This window comes from Rosa chinensis, chromosome 5, assembly GCF_002994745.2.
Source record: "Rosa chinensis cultivar Old Blush chromosome 5, RchiOBHm-V2, whole genome shotgun sequence".
Classification (NCBI taxonomy): domain Eukaryota; kingdom Viridiplantae; phylum Streptophyta; class Magnoliopsida; order Rosales; family Rosaceae; genus Rosa; species Rosa chinensis.
Window position 1 is genome coordinate 7,477,847 of NC_037092.1, and position 21,263 is coordinate 7,499,109.

At 37.8% G+C, this 21,263-nt stretch overlaps 1 protein-coding gene across 2 annotated transcripts; it reads right to left on the reverse strand.

The window, feature by feature from the left end:
- Positions 1-657: 657 nt before the first annotated feature.
- Positions 658-15,311, reverse strand: LOC112202565 (probable LRR receptor-like serine/threonine-protein kinase At3g47570). 2 transcript variants are annotated; one of them, XM_024343570.2, is made up of 9 exons: positions 14,538-15,311; positions 14,362-14,433; positions 7,603-7,821; positions 7,002-7,292; positions 5,642-5,932; positions 5,047-5,337; positions 3,686-3,976; positions 1,359-3,380; positions 658-1,240 (listed from the first exon to the last, which is right to left on the reverse strand). In XM_024343570.2, exons 1-9 carry the CDS (start codon positions 15,082-15,084, stop codon positions 840-842), a joined length of 4,425 nt encoding a protein of 1,474 aa, XP_024199338.1. In that variant the 5' UTR covers positions 15,085-15,311; the 3' UTR covers positions 658-839. The 2 variants fall into 2 exon arrangements, with proteins under 2 accessions (XP_024199338.1, XP_040361479.1); XM_040505545.1 differs by lacking the exons at positions 14,362-14,433; positions 14,538-15,311 and having other exon boundaries at positions 7,632-7,679.
- Positions 15,312-21,263: the final 5,952 nt, after the last annotated feature.

Genomic DNA, 21,263 nt, shown 5'->3' on the forward strand with positions numbered 1-21,263 from the left:
TATAATTATATTTTATAACACGTGGCAGTTTTGTATAGAGTGGTGATATCACCACCAAAGTATTGGTGGTGAGCAAATTTGAATCCGACATGTGCTCTCTAGAATCCATCAATTATCAGTTTATCACACATTCTGCATTGTACTTCGAAAAGGTCCTTCAACAACTTAATCTTGATTTGATCGAGTTCGATTAGAGCTTCTTGCATACTCGTTCTCTGTTCCGGTGACTCTGCACAACTAGCCAGAGCTAATCTCATAACGGATGATAAACAATCTCCCTTGCTCACAAAATCATAATTTTCCTCTTTCCGGAATAAACTGATTTTCCTCTTTCTTGTAAATGTTTCCATCACTACAATACCAAAACTATACACATCTACGCAACTCCAAACTTTTCTAGCTATTCCATAATCTCATAATCAAAAGAAAACTGTTATGTTAAGTCGTGCAGAGAGTTCTCTGATTCTCTCTAGTTTCTCAGCATGTTCCACCATCACAATTCCGAAGATTTGAAAATTACTGAAGGTTAGGTGATTAGTTAAGTTCGCCAATTTTGAATATGCACAAATCTTGGAATTTTCACTATATATAGTCTGATTGTTAGTTCAGAGGCTCAGAGCTGTATGCCTTAACTTGTTCTTTAATTTGCACCTGAAGTCCAATCTGTTCCATTAGGAGAAAATAGTGTTTGGTTGATTCCAAGCAGCTAGTCTCAAACCAAACCAATGTTTATTATACAAAAAATGCAAATTACAGACTACAGAATAAAAATAGCTAGATCGAAGTACCAAGTTACTGTTGAATAACAGTTGATGACCTCAAGCAGCAGAGTCACACAATCATACATGCAATACATCAATTAGATGATGGTTCTTCACCACACCTCCTGAGGCATCCATCAAAAACTTGATCTTGATTTTGTCCAAAGTAGCTAGAGCCTCTTGCATATTTATCCTCTGTTCCGGTGATTCTACACAACAAGCAAGAGCTAATCTCATAATGGATGATATACACTCCCTCTTGCTAACAAAAGCAAGATCTTCCTCAATCCCAAGTAGACTGGTATCAATAACTTCAACTATTGCATCTGCAAATAATGCATTTTCAACCCATTGCTTTAGACTCATTTCCCCATCAAACATCTCATCTGTTGGCCTCCTGTTTGTGAATGTTTCCAAAAGCAGAATACCAAAACTGTACACATCCCCTCTTCTGGTGACTATTCCTTCCAGTCCATACTCTGCATATATATAATTGGAAAAGGAAAAGAAAAAAAAAAAAAACAAATTCGTTGAGTAAGGACAACAGATACAAAATTGAAAGAATAATAAAGTTGTAAACTAGAAAAAATACATCACCTGGAGCCATATACCCAATTGTGGCTAAGGTCAGGGTTTGAGTCATGGAATCTTCTCCACCCAAGACTTTTGCGATGCCAAAATCAGAAACATATGCGACCATATCATCATCTAGTAGTATGTTGCTTGGCTTCAAATCACAATGGACAATAGGTGTATCATAACCGTGATGAAGGTACTGCACTGCCGATGCAACATCTATCATTATGTTCAACCTCTGCAGGATGTTCAAAGAAAAGTTGGGAGAGTACAACCACTTCTCGAGGCTCCCATTAGGCATGTAATTCAATACGATGGCCTTGAAATCAATTTGACTGCAGCAACTGATGACTTTGATAAGATTTCGGTGACAAATGTTGCTTAGGACTTCACATTCACGCTCAAAACTTGTAAATGCCCTTTCCAACTCTAGCTTAAAAACCTTTATGGCAACATTTATCCCATCTGAAAGTGTTCCTCTGTACACTGTGCCAAAAGCCCCAATGCCAAGTAGGTTGCATTCATCAAATCGATTGGTCGCTCTTAGAAGTTCTTGGTATGCTACTCTTCTCCACTGAAGTTGAGGTAACAAGGTAGTCTCTTGAAGTTGAGGTGACAAGGTAGTCTCACTTGCGACTTCCGCCTTTCTTTTTCTGCGTATGATCAAAATTAATACAAGCGACACTAGGAGTAGTGCTGATATGATCCCTGGAACAATATATTTCAACCGCATGAGTATAGATCTATCACTTTTCCTTTTGCATGGCGGGACACGAAATCGTGGTGCACCACATAGTCCTTCATTGGATAAAAATGATTGGGCAGAGAGGTTCAGGAAAGTTCCACCAGTTGGAATTTCTCCTTGGAGTCTGTTGAAAGAGAGATTTAGATACCGGAGATATAAGAGGGCTTCAAGAGACTTTGGAATTATTCCTGACAAATTGTTCTTGGATAGATCACAGATTTCCAGGCTTAGCAATTCACCAAATGAACTAGGAATAGGACCTTCAAAACCATTATTTGCCAAGGAGAGCGAAGCCAATGCTTGGAGACCCCCAATGGTGCTTGGTATACTACCGGATAATCGGTTGTTTGTTAAGTCTATAGCTTGCACAACCTTCAAATTACCAATACGATCTGAGAGACGTCCAGTTAGGGAATTGGATGACAAGTACAACTGCAAGATATCAGTGAGTCCCCACAAGGTAGATGGTATTGTGGAATTCAACAGATTGAACCTTAAAAATAGATATCTTAGAGCTCTGGTTAAATCTCCCAAGCATGAAGGTATAGAACCAGTAAGTTGATTACCACCCAAAAATAATCCAGCTAGGTTTTCTAGCTGACAAAGTTCATCCGGGATGTGTCCTTGCAATTTGTTACCATTCAAATACAAACCTTGGAGATTCTGTAGTCCTCCCATTGAGGTTGGTATTGGTCCACTCAATTGATTGTTTCCCAAGTTTAGCACGATCAAGTTGCTCAAGTTGCCAATATCATTGGGAATGTTACCTCTCATGTTGCAGTTAGCTAATTTAATATGTTGAAGTGATGTAGATAGATTCCTAAAGGAATTGGGAAGCCTTGCATTTAAAGGATTTCCATTGAAGCCTAATTTCGTCAAATTTCTAAGATTGGCCAAACAAGATAGCAGATTAACTTCTTGAGTAGAAGAATCGATCGTCAAATTATTCAAACCGAATTTAAGTGTTTGAAGCTTTGTTAAGGTACAAAGCGTGCTAGGAATAAAGCTAGAAAATGAGTTGTTGACCATATCTAGGATTGTGAGCTGCGAAGCATTGGAGATGGATTTGGGAATTACACCACCTAGCTTATTTCCTCCTAGATACAACTCTTGTAGGTTTGGAAGCCCAAGGCCTATGTTTAATGGGAGGCTACCTGAGAGTTGATTGGAAACAAGCGATATCACTGTTATTGTGGACATATTGAAGATTGACGATGGTATGAGGCCGTTGAGATTATTAACACCAAGATTCAATTTCTCTAAATTTGGGAGATCACCAATCTCATGTGGTATAGTACCTGCAATAATTATAAGAACACCTTGTCAATTAAATATTAATTCTTTGAATTTCCAAATCATTTGAACCAAGGTAAATAAGGCTCAAGCTCCCATTACAAATGAAATGATGGAGTCTAATCACAATCTTTGGTTTCTTCATACTATCTGCTTTTTCCTTCATTTTTTTTTCTCATAGACATTATGATCTGTTCATATACTTATGAAATAAATCAATAAAATCAGGCATTTCATAAAATATTAATAAATCATGATAGGAACAATATAGAATGAATATTGATCGGAACAGAGTTGGAATTACAGGTACCTCTCAAATTGTTGTAGATCATGCTTAGGATTGTGAGCTGCGAAACATTGGAGATGGATTTGGGAATTACTCCGCCAAGCTTATTTTCTCCTAGATACAACTCTTGTAGGTTTGGAAGCCCAAGGCCTATGTTTAATGGGAGGCTACCTGAGAGTTGATTGGAACCAAGCGAGATCACTGTTAGTGTGGATATATTGAAGACTGAGGATGGGATGAGGCCGTTGAGATTATTAACACCAAGGTTCAATTTCTCTAAATTTGGGAGATCTCCAATCTCATGTGGTATAGTACCTGCAAGAATTATAACAACACCTTGTCAATTAAATACTAATTCTTTGAATGTCCAAATCATTTGAACCAAGGTAAATTATAAGGCTCAAGCTCCCATTACAATAGTCTATTCACAATCTTTGGTTTCCTCATAAGGTGGTTCTAGTTGAACCTCCTAATTTGCTCTTTGGACCTCCCATCACAATTTTTTTCAACAAACTTCCTATTTTGTCCTTGTTTGTATTTTACTTTTTTTTGTATATCTCCTACTATGATACGTGCAGTTCCTTTAAACATCAATTTTTTTATCTTTGTCCTGAAAGAAACTAACATAGAGAGGAGATGAAAGATTAATATATGACCACACTACCAACTTTAAAGTCTAAACTCTATACATGGCATGAAGGGTCATCAATAGTTTCGTCAAAAGGGATAAATACAGGCATACAGTAGAGTACTTAATTAATTGAGAACTACAAGTGCAATTGTGTGGGAGTACAGAAGAAGGACCAAGCTAGAGGCTACGTTCTCAACCCAAAAACCCACAAAAATTTCTGGGTTCTTGCATAATTTAAAACCACCTGCATATCTCAAGTGATGTAATCTGCTCCTTACTCGTTTTTCTTTTCCTCTTTAATTTCTCATGGCTATGGAGTTATGAAGTGCATCACAAATTTTGAATAAAAAAAAATAAAAAATAAAAACTCTACGATTCATATTTGTCAATTGGCTAAAAACAATTGCGAAGGAAGAGAGTGTTTTTAGAACAATGACTCTTGCGTATCAATGGTATTCATTCTATATATTCAGTTTTTATTTTTTAATTATAACAGAGGGTTAAAATAGGAATTAAATTTTGACAAAAATTTAGGTAGGTCCAAAGAGCAAATTGAGAGGTCTGAATAGAACCACCCTTCTTCATACTATCTGCTTTTACCTTCATTTTTTTTTTTTCCTCATAGACATCATGATATGTTCATATATTTATGAAATAAATAAATAAAATCAGGCATCTTATAAAATATTAATAAATCATGATAGGAACAATATAGAATGAATATTGATCGAAACAAAGTTGGAATTACAGGTACCTATCAAACTGTTGTTCAACAGGCCTAGGACTGTGAGCTGCGAAACATTGGAGATAGATTTGGGAATTACTCCGCCTAGCTTATTTCCTCCTAGATACAACTCTTGTAGGTTTGGAAGCCCAAGGCCTATGTTTAATGGGAGGCTACCTGAGAGTTGATTGGAAACAAGCGATATCACTGTTATTGTGGACATATTGAAGATTGACGATGGTATGAGGCCGTTGAGATTATTAACACCAAGATTCAATTTCTCTAAATTTGGGAGATCACCAATCTCATGTGGTATAGTACCTGCAATAATTATAAGAACACCTTGTCAATTAAATATTAATTCTTTGAATTTCCAAATCATTTGAACCAAGGTAAATAAGGCTCAAGCTCCCATTACAAATGAAATGATGGAGTCTAATCACAATCTTTGGTTTCTTCATACTATCTGCTTTTTCCTTCATTTTTTTTCTCATAGACATTATGATCTGTTCATATACTTATGAAATAAATCAATAAAATCAGGCATTTCATAAAATATTAATAAATCATGATAGGAACAATATAGAATGAATATTGATCGGAACAGAGTTGGAATTACAGGTACCTCTCAAATTGTTGTAGATCATGCTTAGGATTGTGAGCTGCGAAACATTGGAGATGGATTTGGGAATTACTCCGCCTAGCTTATTTTCTCCTAGATACAACTCTTGTAGGTTTGGAAGCCCAAGGCCTATGTTTAATGGGAGGCTACCTGAGAGTTGATTGGAACCAAGCGAGATCACTGTTAGTGTGGATATATTGAAGACTGAGGATGGGATGAGGCCGTTGAGATTATTAACACCAAGGTTCAATTTCTCTAAATTTGGGAGATCTCCAATCTCATGTGGTATAGTACCTGCAAGAATTATAACAACACCTTGTCAATTAAATACTAATTCTTTGAATGTCCAAATCATTTGAACCAAGGTAAATTATAAGGCTCAAGCTCCCATTACAATAGTCTATTCACAATCTTTGGTTTCCTCATAGGGTGGTTCTAGTTGAACCTCCTAATTTGCTCTTTGGACCTCCCATCACAATTTTTTTCAACAAACTTCCTATTTTGTCCTTGTTTGTATTTTACTTTTTTTTTGTATATCTCCTACTATGATACGTGCAGTTCCTTTAATCATCAATTTTTTTTATCTTTGTCCTGAAAGAAACTAACATAGAGAGGAGATGAAAGATTAATATATGATCACACTACCAACTTTAAAGTCTAAACTCTATACATGGCATGAAGGGTCATCAATAGTTTCGTCAAAATGGATAAATACAGGCATACAGTAGAGTACTTAATTAATTGAGAACTACAAGTGCAATTGTGTGGGAGTAAGGACCAAGCTAGAGGCTACGTTCTCAACCCAAAAACCCACAAAAATTTCTGGGTTCTTGCATAATTTAAAACCACCTGCATATCTCAAGTGATGTAATCTGCTCCTTACTCGTTTTTCTTTTCCTCTTTAATTTCTCATGGCTATGGAGTTATGAAGTGCATCACAAATTTTGAATAAAAAAAATAAAAAATAAAAACTCTACGATTCATATTTCTCAATTGGCTAAAAACAATTGCGAAGGAAGAGTGTTTTTAGAACAATGACTCTTGCGTATCAATGGTATTCATTCTATATATTCAGTTTTTATTTTTTAATTATAACAGAGGGTTAAAATAGGAATTAAATTTTGACAAAAATTTAGATAGGTCCAAAGAGCAAATTGAGAGGTCTGAATAGAACCACCCTTCTTCATACTATCTGCTTTTTCCTTCATTTTTTTTGTTTTTTGTTTTCTCATAGACATCATGATATGTTCATATATTTATGAAATAAATAAATAAAATCAGGCATCTTATAAAATATTAATAAATCATGATAGGAACAATATAGAATGAATATTGATCGAAACAAAGTTGGAATTACAGGTACCTATCAAACTGTTGTTCAACAGGCCTAGGACTGTGAGCTGCGAAACATTGGAGATAGATTTGGGAATTACTCCGCCTAGCTTATTTCCTCCTAGATACAACTCTTGTAGGTTTGGAAGCCCAAGGCCTATGTTTAATGGGAGGCTACCTGAGAGTTGATTGTAAACAAGCGATATCATTGTTATTGTGGACATATTGAAGACTGAGGATGGGATGAGGCCGTTGAGATTATTAACACCAAGATTCAATTTCTCTAAATTTGGGAGATCACCAATCTCATGTGGTATAGTACCTGCAAGAATTATAACAACACCTTGTCAATAAAATATTAATTCTTTGAATTTCCAAATCATTTGAACCAAGGTAAATAAGTTCAAGCTCCCATTACAAATGAAATGATGGAGTCTATTCACAATCTTTGGTCTCTTCATACTATCTGCTTTTACCTTCTTTTTTTTTTTTTTTTGGCATAGACTTTATGATCTGTTCATATACTTATGAAATAAATAAATAAAATCAGGCATTTTACAAAATACTAATAAGTCATAATAGGAACAATATAGAATGAATATTGGTCGAAACAGAGTTGAAATTACAGGTACCTCTCAAATTGTTAGATGAGAAATCTAACCAGCGAAGTTGTTTGCATTGAGACCATTTGGATGGAAGTGGACCATCAAACTTGTTGCCACCCAAAAGCATTTGTTGAATGTTTGGATGATGTTGACATATATCTTCAGGAAGATGCCCTTGAAGGAAGTTGGACCCCAACCACAACTTCTCCAGCTTATCCAAACTGCCGATCTCGTTTGGAAAATAGTCTGAAATTGTAACATATATGTATAAAGTCATGTAGAAGCCGAAATATACTCCCTACTAGTAGTCTAGGCCTGGCAACTCAGCCCATAAACCGTTAAACACCCGTTATCCTCCCACTTGAAATTTATTTATTTCCACCTGATAATATATCGTGGTAAAGGACTGCCAACCCATTAACTAACGGGTGCGGAAACGGGCAGCCCGACGGAACCCATCTAACCCGACTAAAAAGAAAAAAACCCTCTCGAGCACACAACCTCACTTCCCTGAGTAGGGCTGCACACGGATTGGGTTGGATCGGTTTTGACTCCAAACCGTCTCTATGCCAAAGTGAGCGGTTTAGGCATTTTAGAAAACCGGTCATCAAAAAAAATAAGCTCAATCCGACCCAATACAATCCAATTACAGATTGTTTGGTTTGATCGGTTAGGCGGTTTTCACCTATATAATATTAACATGCTATTTATGAAAAATTCATAGTAAAAATTCAATCTCAATAATTGAAATTATGTTAAACTATCTAATTAAAATCCAAAACATATAGTCCAAAACTAAAACCTAAATTAGATTCAAAGTGATTCACTTATTTAACGACTTAGCCATCAATACTAGCTTAATATGATAGTATTAAAGGTCAGAGAATGAGAGATTGAGAGATTAGAGATGTGCTATGAAAGGATCAAAAAAATTATAGCAATTATATACTAAGGTTTTAGGCCTTTGGGCCTTGAATTCAATATGATAGTATATCATTTTAGAATAAAGTTATAACTGGAGATTTAGAACTTACTTAGAACAAACCGGACAAATAAATATATATTTATTATGTGTGTGTGTGTGTGTATATATATAATACTCTTATATTTCAAACATACCGGTTGGTTCGGGTTCCGCGGTTTAAGTACAAGAGAAACCAAACCAACCCAGTTCATAAATGGTTTGGTTCGGTAGTGAACCAATTTTCAATTTTTAAAGTTAAAAAACCTTAACCAAACCATATTTATTGGTCGGTTTTGGCCGGTTTGGCCAGTTTGTACCATGTTTTGTACACCCCTATCCCTGAGTTCTCTCGCATCGCTCAGTCCTGATTAGAAAGAACTGAACTCATCGGTGCAACTCTCCGGCGCCTTCGCCGGCCGACTACTCCGGCCTTTTCATTTTTCCGATCTCCGCCTCTCCCATATCTCTCAGTTACCTTTCTTCTGCTACTGCATGGCTTCGATTTCTTTTCCAGCTATTCTTAATCAGTTTAGGGATCTTGATGTAAAATTTGGGGTTTTGATGATAAAGTTTATATTTTGATTCATGGTAGTGGAATTGATTTGATAGTAGATGGGTTTGAGGATTTGAGCAGATTTCTTCGATGGGGTTTCGTGATAATCGAAAGACGAAAGGGTGGTTTTTGATCTCTGGCATTCTCTTGTGCTATTATTGTTGTAGATTAGCTTGGAAAGACTTACAAATTTGGGCTGGACTTTGGTGTTTATAGCTGTGATCTTTCTGGATAAGTTAAGAGCCGAATTGAATATCGCAAAGTCTATTTTGTTTCTCTTTGGATGGTTTAAGTTTATGTTATATTGTGTAGATTGTGGAATGTTTCTTGGTGGACATAGAATTGAGTATTTTAGTTTCAGGTACTCTGCATTTGTTTTGTATATTTTAGTTGAAAAATTTGTTAGATGCTTAGCTATTTTCTGGCCGAGTAGTTCTAGATTTGGTTAGCTTTTGGAATAACAAGTCACTTTGTTTGTTGTTTTGATTCTTGCAATCTTACATGGCTTTTCATTGCATAGGGAAGGGAGGACTGGGGGTTTAATAATGTTAATTGGTTTGATAATTTCACCAGATTAGGCAATTTCCCATGAATAAACTGATCAAATTTCAATTCAGTAGCTTTACAAACCTATGCATAATTGGTTTAATATGTATAATTGCTGTCTGTCCATCTTTTATTTTATTTTATTTTTTTATAGCTTTACAAACCTATCCTAGACTACTGTGTAGCTTTTTGGTCTAAAAATTTATTCTTGACTTCTTGTCATACTTTTGGTCTAAAAATTTATTCTTGACTTCTTGTCTCATTATGGGTCCTATAATATAGGTGCAGTAAATTTTGGCATCTTTCTTGCTCTTGTTGTAAATTATTTGTTTTCTTGATTGTGTTTAGGCTTCATCAAAAAGCCTACGGATCAAGTGGGCCGATGGAGGCCCGCCGGCCCTGAGGGCTAAAGGCCCTGCCCGGCCGGTTAAAAAGCCCGCCTCGGTGGGTAGTGGGCCTACCCGCCAAAGCCCCCAAAAACTCGGCCCGGCCAGTAAAATATTATATATATATGTAGATATGTGTGTGTGTGTTTATAAATACACACACACACACACACACACATATAGATATATTTGTGTGTGTGTGTGTGTGTGTGTGTATATATATGTGTGTGTGTGTGTGTGTGGCCTGTGTGTGTGTGTGTTTATAAACATATATATGGAAGCTTGTAGAATCAGTGAGAAAAAATGGCTAGCTGGGCCTTCTGTTACTATCTTCTTCTTCTCCTTGAGCTTGCTATTCTTCTTTGCAATATGCGAAGCTTCCAAATGTATATATATAGAAAAGATATATATGCATTACCGCAAAATAAATATATATATATATACATACATATATAGATATATGTGTGTGTTTGTTTATATATGTGTGTGTGTGTGTGTGTGTGTGTGTGTGTGTGTGTGTGTGTGTGTATGTGTGGAAGTTCTTATACTTCTATATAGAATATGTGCATTAGTGCATATATATATTCTACATATCGGTGGACCAATTCGATCGGATTCAGGGCACGTTTACTTACTTGGAAGGAAAGGGAATGATTACGGGGTAAAAACATTCATGCGTTTACTAACACATAAAGGAATCGGAATGATTCCGGGTAAAAGAATTCCCGCATTTACTAACACATGAAGGAATCGAAATGGATGTAGGTCTCACCTCCTTATCAGGAATCGATTCCTGAATACTCAGGAATTCAATTACGAAGGGGGGAGATGGGTTTAGGAATCATTCCTCCGGAATCAATACCGATTCCTTTCTTCTCCCATTCCACTTGTCTCCGATTCATGATTATTTTCCATTCCAAGTAAACGTGCCATCAAAAATATGGTGAAATTGGCTAAATTTTTTACCACACTCATAATTTATTGTAATAAACTCATCCAACCGTCGGTTTTTCCATTTTCTTTGAATTGATAGGAGTTGCTCTTTGGAGTGTATGATATATAAATATAGGTTTATAAGTGTAACTAAGTTTGACCTAGTTGATCGAATTCGAAACAAGAACCAAATTGGCTGAATTTTCTTCAATCACCATAAAACATTACAATCTCCCCATCGAGCGGTTGGTTTCTCCGAATTCATTTTCCACTTCATGGTTGCTTTAGAATGAACCACAACAATTTAAATGTAATGTATAAGTCATACAACTTTAGGAGGAAAATTGGTATAGGCCAATGTGTTTGTAATTAAAATTAATTTTTTTTTATCTCATGTCCACACACATCCATCGATGGAATATTTACAAACGTGATGTGAAAAAATAAGCACGTTTCGCGGTCGTCATGCCATCGGTCAACTAAGAAGACATACAAGTGACGACGGTTGACCAATTCGATCAGATTCGAAATATGGTGAAATTGGCTAAATTTTTTACCACACTCATAATTTATTGTAATAATCTTATCCAACGGTTGGTTTTTCCATTTTCTTTGAATTGATAGAGGTTGCCCTTTGGAGTGTATGATATATAAATATAGGTTTATAAGAGTAACTAAGTTTGACCTAGTTGATCGAATTCGAAACGAGAACCAAATTGGCTGGATTTTCTACAATCACCATAAAACATTACAATCTCTCCATTGAGCGGTTGGTTTCTCCGAATTCATTTTCCACTTCATGGTTGCTTTTGAATGAACCTAAACAATTTAAATGCAATGTATAAGTCATACAATTTTAGGAGGAAAATTGGTATAGGCCAATGTGTTTGTAATTAAAATTAATTTTTTTTTTATCTTATGTCCACGCACATCCATCGATGGAATATATACAAACGTGATGTGAAAAAATAAGCACGTTTCGCGGTTGTCACTCCATCAGTCAACCAAGAAAACATATAAGTGACTACGGTTGACCAATCCGATCGGGTTCAAAACTATGGTGAAATTGATTAAATTTTTAACCACACGCACAATTTATTGTAATAATCACTTCCAACGATCGGTTTTCCTATTTTCTTTGAATTTAAAGAGGTTGCCTTTTGGACTGTATGTATGATATATAAATATAGATTTATAAAAAAAATTATGTAAAATACTAAAATTATATATATGTTTTTAGAATGATATATCCTACCATTGGATTTGGAAAGGGAAAACCCAGCCCGGCCCGAAAAAAGGTGGGCTACTCGGCCCGGCCTGAAAAAGCTCGCAAGCTCCGCCTTATAAGGATGGGCTTGGATCTTATGATTTATAATGAAGCCCGGCCCGTCACTATTTAAAAATGTAATTAGGCCGGGCCGGGCCCGTTAACGAGGCCTAATTGTGTTCAGACAAGTATCAATGATGAGACAATTAATACATCAATGGAAGAAAGAGGAGAACCTATGGCAGAAAGTGTACCTAGATCGAGTAGAAGAAGACATTTTTAGCTTCATGTAATGATTTGTTTTGAATTTGTAATATTTTAGTTTCACGTAACATTGAATTTAACCTATTACGAGAATTGTGAGCCAAATATGTATAACTTTTAATAGTTTGATTTAATAATTGGGTCATTGACTTAAAGCACTAAAATTGACAAAAATTATTCTACTTACCATAACAACATATTTTTGTTCTCACCTACTCAATTTGAAGTCAAATGACCATTTTGACCTCAGCCTAATTAAAAAACTACGCTATGCCATCAATCTCTCTCTCTCTCTCTCTCTCTCTCTCTCTCTCTCTCTCTCTCTGGCGATGGCATCCACACCTGAAGACGACGACGCATCCCTCGACCTCGCCTCCCGCTTCTCTCCGGCCACCTTTGAAGTCATCAACGCCGACAAAAAGTAGGTATGCAAGGGCCTCGACATCACCACCAACAAGCTCTTCGCTCCCGAACGACGGCGTTCTAACCACGACGGTGGCGCTGGTCGAGTTGAAGCATCTCAACGACCCTTTCACGTCGCCGGCGACAGATTCTACCGTCAATTTCATCCTCCTCCACCCAGATCGGTCTTACACCATCGGCCGAATGCGATTTTGTCTTCGCCGACCACTACGTCGAGGAGTTGCCCAGCGCCACCATCATCTCCGTCTCTCGCCCCGACACCGTTGATATCAGCCCCATGCTTCTCTCCTACACAATCGAGTTCCAATACAAGCAGGCACAATCACTTATCTCTCTCTTATACCGGCGAGAAATCACGATAAGCTTTTGACGTGGGTGCCCAGAAGGAAAGAAAAAAAAGAGTTTTGAATATCTATTGGGGGGCAATAGACGTTTTTAAATTGATATAATCTCTTCGTTTTTTTTTCTTTAATCAGAGTTTTATTTGTCTAATTTTAGGAAGATTAGTTCCTATTCCGGCTATCGAAAATTCTATTGGGGGGCAATAGACGTCTATTGGGGGCAATAAACCTTTCTGGCGACCTATGAAATCTCCGACGACCTCTTTGGGGACCTCCAGTGAGGTTTTCAAAAAAGTCCAGTGGGCGGCGGCCGATGACGGAAATCCGATGATAGGATTCTGGCAATAGTTGGCAGGAATACGGATACTGGCGACCGGATTCAGGCAAAAATTGACTGGAGTCTGACGACCGCTGACAAGACTCCGGCGAAGTCCCCTATGGCTTCTCTCTCTTTCTCTCTCTCTAAGTAACAAAGGGGTAAGGATAAAATAGTCTCAAAAAAAAAACTTAATGGGGTGTTAGGAAGACTTCCTTAGAGTGTTTTGGGTAAGGGGGAATTAAAAAAATTAATGGAGTAAATGGGAAAAGAATCTCTGAAAAAGGGATAAATGGACAAAAATCCTTAATGATTTTCTTTGAATTTGTCGATTTTCAAATCAACAATGAAAAAATGTTTCAATGGGTAATGGGTTGGAAAAGGGTTTAAAAAAATATAAAATATATATATTTTTTTAGAAGAGTTCTAATGGATAATGGGTGTGAAAAAGAGTTTAAAAACACACACACACACACACATGTATATTCATTTTTATGTTAGTGGGTCTTAATGGGTTTCAATGGCCAATTTGTTGTTAACGGATGTTAACAGGTTTCAATGAGTAATCGATTAGAAAATAATTTTAAAATGAAAAAAAAAAAAAAAAAAAAGCCTTGGCGGGTTTCGACGGATAACCTTCGAACCCATCAAGCTCAACCCCTTGTAATACATATAATAGGTTGTGCTCGTTTAGACCTCCACCCCATTAAGACTACTCGTGACCGCACTGTTGCCAGGCCTACTCCTTAGCTAGCTATCTAGTACTGTTTTATCAATCTGAAGTACGTCATACCTTTGAACATGTTGTTATCCAGTAATATCTCCTTCAACAGTGTTAAGTTTCTAACTTCTCTTGGTATGCTACCTGTTAATAAGATACAAGCTTATACTTACCAAAAAAAATAAGGTACAAGCTTATCAATTACTTCAACATTAATTGTAAGGTAACTTGTTATGTCCGTAACGTACCTGATAGCTGGTTATATCCCAAATTAATTACTTGGAGCACAGATAAGTTGCACATGGCAGTGGGTATGGAACCTGAAAATTTATTACCACGCAAATTGATTGTTTGAAGTTTGGATAAAGACCCAAGCCATGATGGAATAATACCCATCAACCTGTTTAATCTGAAACAAATGAACTTCAATTGGCGCAAACGACTCAATTCCTGGGGCAAGGAACCGTGGAAGTTGTTATTTGTGAAGTCCATATTAACAAGGAATGATAGGTTGCCTAGTTCGGGAGCAATGGTGCCTACAAGACCAAAGTTAGAGATATTCAAGTCTGTGACTCGATGATGGCCTGCACCACAAGTGACGCCAGCCCAGTTGCAGACTTGAGTGGTGGTTGACCAATTGGACAAGATTTTGTTTTGAGGGTCATGGGTGATACAGGATTTGAGAGCAAGAAGAGCAGACTGGTCTGTGCTGATGTTGGTTTGTGCTGCCATGGTTAAGCTAGCCATGCAACAGTAGTAGTATACGATCATGAAGAACCAAGTAATTCTCTCCATTGTGATTATGTGATTCGGTGTGTGTGTGGCTGAATGGCTAGAGATGGAGATGGAGATGGAGATGGATATGCAAACTGTGCTGGGGAAATGAAATGCAAGACACTAGAAAGACCACTTTCTCTGACTAATTTTGCTACCTAGCTAGCTCGGCTCGTCCTCTCAATTTGGAGCGGAGCACTCAATCTAAGAAATTGATCTTCTTAATTGGATGCACGCACTCTACCATCATTCCCTTTGCACACTGAATAGGTTAATGAGCACCTCTGTTTATATAGTAGTGGAGATGATAAAAGCCTCCAAAAACCTTAATTAGTCCCTGTTGATGTCATCAAATTCTTCATTCATGTATATAACTACTTGCATTGGAATTTATAAAGTCGTGTTGACCATATTAATGAAATTCACCATGTTCCAAATAACCATCATAGAGCCAGCTAGCATTAATCAAACTTTTCTTACCATTCATATTAATTTCAAAGTAACGGACCAGCGAAGCTCTCCAAGCCGGTAATTGATATCCAGAAATTTACTAGTACACTCCAAAACATCGCGGGCTGCTTTTATCATATACATAAAGAATTGAAATTGAAATTGAAAATTAAGTGTAATGCATGTTTGAATGCAGGTTTAATTTGTAATGTAATATTGCTAGCTGTTAATTCAAAACCTTCTATAGTCTCTATTTACTGACTTTGTTTTCTGCCTGCCTGACTTCGCAAACTGGTTCCCCCGTGTGGAAGTGGAATCATCCTATCATGTCATGTAGCATACATGTGGAGAGGATTGTATGCATCGACAGTGCAAATGCACTGTCAGTTATTTTAATCTCTAAAAAAATAACAGTCACTCATCTAATCCACTCCTTTATATATTTTAATATCAAAAAAAATTATCCATTCATATTGCAAGTACCCATGCACTGACGGTGCATGGAATACACTCCCAACATACATGTGGAGAAAGCGAATTGACAGAGAAGGTTCACCCAAGACTTGTGGCAAACCTTCATTTATAGACAAAGTGACAAAGTGATATGAACAAATTAATGGACTCTCTTACATTTTTAGATTTATGTAATATCACTGTTGCAGTTTTTTTTGTTGAAATTATGATGAGAAATTTGATTTTGAAAAAACAAAAGGATGTTGTTAGATGATAGTGTTTTTAAGTTTTCTGACTGGGATCGAAAAGACTAATTTTTTTTTTTTGTATTATACTGCCGTACGTGCTCTCGTTTACTAACATATTAAACTTTGTCAAGCTAACAAGTAATTTTGAACTTCATTAATGTGATTTTGTGCATTATTATATATGTGGCTGGAGATGGAGATGGGAAAATGTGTGCAATTGTTATAATTAAGAGGAACTGGCTGGAGATATATAGTTCGATCAATATATCTGTACAACATAGCTAGTAATTAAGAGAGGTACGAAGTTGTTTTGTCATCGATGAGTGATTGAGAGCATACACGTCGTGCAATTGGGTCCAATTGGGACATACACGGCACGACGTACACGTTGTACCGTCTGCCCCGATGAACTTTCCAGCATGTTAAACCTAACAACGCGTTCAAAGACTTGACTTGCTAGCTAGCAATTAAACCGAAAGGGACGTCCATGGGTCAATATCCAGATTCTGATATATATAATTATAAACTAACAAGGTTTAAACTGATCAATTTAAGAACAGGTTTTGTAGTAGAGATGGTGGTTAATTTGAATCATAAGTTGGATCTTTCTTGCTGGAGATGGATTTGCAAAATGCGTGGATGTCACTGTTCATATTTGAAATTCTCCACTACTATAAAGGAGTGGAGAATTTCTTTATTCTGGTCTGAATTCAGGACTTCGCAAGGTAAAGCGAAATGAAGAAGCTCCTTTTGTGCCCACTTCAATTAAGGACTCTGTTTTCTGCCCTACTATAAAGGAGTGGAGAATTTCTTTATTCTGGTCTGAATTGAGGACTTCGCAAGGTAAAGCGAAATGAAGAAGCTCCTTTTGTACCCACTTCAATTAAGGACTCTGTTTTCTGCCCTACTATAAAGGAGTGGAGAATTTCTTTATTCTGGTCTGAATTTAGGACTTCGCAAGGTAAAGCGAAATGAAGAAGCTCCTTTTGTGCCCACTTCAATTAAGGACTCTGTTACCGAGAAGCTGACTCCGATCATTCAACTTCCTATACGACGTATGTACACTTAATCATACATTTAATTCAGCAAAACCGATCTGAGTCATACCTTCGAAATTATTACTATCAAGGTATATGTGCTTCAACATCGTTAGGTTTCCAATTTCTCTTAGTATGCTACCTGGAGTTAATCATTACAAATTAGATATAAGATGAATTATATTAAAACTTAATAGCAAGTTATTATGTTACAATATACATAGTGAACTAATTATCACTGGCTCTGATAAATCGTGGTTTCAAATAGTTAGTTAGTAGGTACATTAATTAGTTCGTACCTGATAGACGGTTAAAGCTCAAATTAATTATTTCGAGTGCTGATAAGTTGAAGATGGTCGTTGATATGGAACTTGAAAATTTATTGCCATTTTGAAGTTTGGATAAGGACCCAAACCATGATGAAATGATTCCTTTAAAATTGTTGTATGTGAAATCAATCCCCTTCAATCTACGCAAATGACCTAATTCTAGAGGCAATGTACCATGAAAACTGTTATTTTTAAAGCTTAACCTAACAAGAAAAGAAAGGTTGCTTAGCTGCAGAGGAATGGTGCCTGTGAGTTTCATGTTGGTGAGGTTCAAGACTGTGACACGATGATGAGGAGCACCACATGTCACACCAACCCAGTTGCAAACAGCAGTTGTGGTTGACCAGTTGGTGAAGATCTTGTTATGAGGGTCATTAGTGATATGGGATTTGAGAGCAAGAAGAGCAGACTGGTCTGTGCTAATGTTGGTCGTTTGTGCTGCTACAGTTAAGATAGCTGCCATACAACAACAACAATAGTGCAACAGGAAGAACTAAGTACTTCTCTCCATTTTGTGAATGTAAGTCCCTATTTTCAAAACTGTTTAGCTCATCAAAACACTTTGGCTTAGTTGGGAATATCCGACGAGAGCGACCGGCTTCTCTCCATATACATTTATATATAGATGGATGTTGAACAATGTCGACATAATGTGTGCCTCTACAAACTAGGGTTTAGAGTTGTAATAGGAATGTGTTCTAGGTATTCAATTGTAATCGGATTCTATTACCTTTTTGGTACCTTATAACTCCCTATTTAAAGGGCTCCTATTATCAATAATACAGACAATTCCATTCTCCTACAACACGTTATCAGCACGAGTTCTAACCCTAGCCCAAAAAAAAAAAAAAAAACCTAAAAACTCTCTCTCCCAAAAATCTGCCGAAAACTCTCCTTACCCACAAGACCCTAGCTGCAGCCCAGCCTCCTGCCGCACGCTACCTGCAGCCCAACCTCCTGCCGCAGCGCACCTGCCAGCCCTCCGCAGCACCACACCGCAACCTTCCTGCCGCAGAGCTGCAACCTGCGCACCATCCCGCACACGTCCCCGCACCAGCCGCGCAGCTCCCTGCCGTAAACCCTTCCTGCAGCCCAAGTACTGCAGCCTGCCAACCCGCAGCAGCCCGCGCTGCAACCTATACATCCGCGTGCACCCCTGCGACCTGCACCAGTCCGCTGCTGCCTGCACACCGGCCAGCCCAGTCCACCAGCCAGCCACCTTGCAACGCACCTGCTGCCTGCCTGCGTCCCTGCAAGCCCTCCTCCCTGCAAGCCCGCTTGCCTGCCTTGCGAAAGAAAGAGAAAAAAAAAAAAAACAGAAAACGAAAGGAGAAACACACAGAAGAAGAAGAGGAAGGAGTGGGCCCAGAAAAGAAAAGAAGGAAAAAAAAAAGGGGGGGGGGGGGGGAGCAGGCTTGGGCTCGAAAGAAAAGGAAAAAGAAGGGACCCGGCCGGCCCAGAAAAAAAGAGAAAGAAAGAAGAAGAAAAAAGGAGAAAGAAAAGAAAAAAAGAGAGGAAAGCCCAAAGAACAGACGGCCCAGAAAAAAAAAAAAAAAAAAAAAAAAACACGCCTGCTCCAACACACGCGTGTCCTCAAGGCAAGAACCATCACGTAAGTTTTTGTGAATTAAAGTTGTTGTTTTCATGTATTTTACATTTGTTTATTTTCTGTAAATATTGGAATATATGTTGCCAAATGGTTTTGAGTATTTAACAAAGCGGAATTGTGGGGATTCACGCTTAACGAACTAAGAGTGTTCGTATGAACTAAGAGTGTTCCTAATTAAACGAACTAAGAGTGTTCGTGTGAACTAAGAACGTTCACAATGCTTGGACTAAGAGCGTCCGTAAGCATCAAATTGTGACCATATTAAAACATTATTGTTTGGTCTAATTCAAAAGAGATTCTTGGAAATTGATTTCTTAGTAGCATAGCTCGGAAATCTTATTGTTTTAGTTTTCGTGGAAGTTTAACTCCGAAACTAATATATCTTCTCTTCTTATTTTCAGGATGTCGAATGAACCTAGCCTCGACTTTCCCATGCTTGACTCAACAGGCTCGGATTACCACAGTTGGGTAACCGATGTTGAGAACCATCTCACTTCAAAGGGAATATTACCCATAATCCAGGCACCTAACCGGATCTTGTGTTCGTGCGAACACCTACAAAGCATGCTCAAGCAGTTATCTTGATGCGACGCCATATGGACAAGGCACTCAGATTGGAGTATATGTCGATCAAGAATGCAAGAGAGCTATGGGTAGCGCTAGAAGAGCGCTTTGGCAATGTCCAAGATTCCCTCCTCCCTGACTTGAAGGTTCAATGGAACAATCTGCGCTTTGCTGATTTCAAGTCTGTTGCTGAATATAATTCAGAAACTCTTCGCATACAGTCCATGTTGAGGTTTTGTAGACAACCTGTCACAGAGCAAGAGCTAATTGAGAAAACTCTCTCCACCTTCCCCGTTTCAGCTATTGTGGTATCAAAGCAATACCATACTGAAGTCAATGCTGGACGGATCACGAGGTTTCATCAGCTTATCAATGTTATATCTGTAGCTGAGAAACATGATAACATACTCATGAAGAATTATAATTCAAGGCCCATTGGAACTAAGAGCGTTCATGAGACGAATTATAATGCACCCAAAGGAGGGCCCAAGGAGCGGTATCCTAAGAATGGGGATATGAGGGACGTATGGGCCCATATAACCGCCCTAACCAGGAAGGAAACCGCAAGTTTGGTGTGGATACACGTGGTGGTAATGCCACATGTGGGAGAGGAGGTCGTGGTATCCCTAGCCGTAATGGTGGCACCATGGGTCGTGGTGGTGGCACCAACCCTCCTAGGGAACGCCCGCAACGTGCACCTCAATTAAAGGGAGGCAACCACAATGATGAGTGTCATCGATGTGGATCAATTGAGCATTGGTTCAAGCAATGCAAGGCAAGCGAGGAACTAGCTGAAAGATACAGGGCATACAGGGACCTGAGAGAGCAAGAAGTGTACCTTGCAGAAGAAGAAGAAGATAGTGGAGATGTCAATCTCACCATAGAGGACTTCAAAGTTGAAGATGAAGTGCACAAGGATGCAGCAGACTTTGATTAGATTAGTCCTATTATTTTTCCAAGAACTTTTGTAATGGCAATTTGCCTTAGTCAATAAGTGACAATTGTATTAACTCTTTCTTATGTGGCGGACCCAATAAAATGTGATGTCTAGGAAAGTCATTGAGATTATTGATACTTAAGAGAGCCTCGCTCCACCAACGTCTCTCTCTACTTTCCTGGTCATATTTGATTGGAGATTACCAAACGGATAGAGTGACTACAATATGTCTTACTTTGATTTTATTTTGGATTAGATTTTGGAAACTTTGATGGAATCATTGGCTATTAATAAAGTGTCAATTCTTTTACTTAATGTCTTGGACATACCTTAATTCGAACTTTATAAGAGCCAATGGTTTTCATGTGGAAACACATTATGAGAATGGACAGAGTTCCTTTGCATCACCTCTAATGACTACGGATATAAACGAGTATTAGAGAAACTTATGTGTCGCTCTAGTGGGTTGTATGCAACCACTATTTGAGTTATTGAATCCAACCATGTCATGAGAGATGACTTATGGGATTTTGACACATATAGGCTTTGACATGATGATCCGTGTATTAAAGA

Coding starts and splice junctions, on each gene's coding strand:
- LOC112202565 (XM_024343570.2), bottom strand. CDS start 15,084: ATGGAGAGAATTACTTGGTTCTTCATGATCGTATACTACTACTGTTGC. Junction 7,293..7,602: donor CTCATCTAACAATTTGAGAG/GTACCTGTAATT, acceptor TAATTCTTGCAG/GTACTATACCACATGAGATT. Junction 1,241..1,358: donor AATTGGGTATATGGCTCCAG/GTGATGTATTTT, acceptor ATATATATGCAG/AGTATGGACTGGAAGGAATA.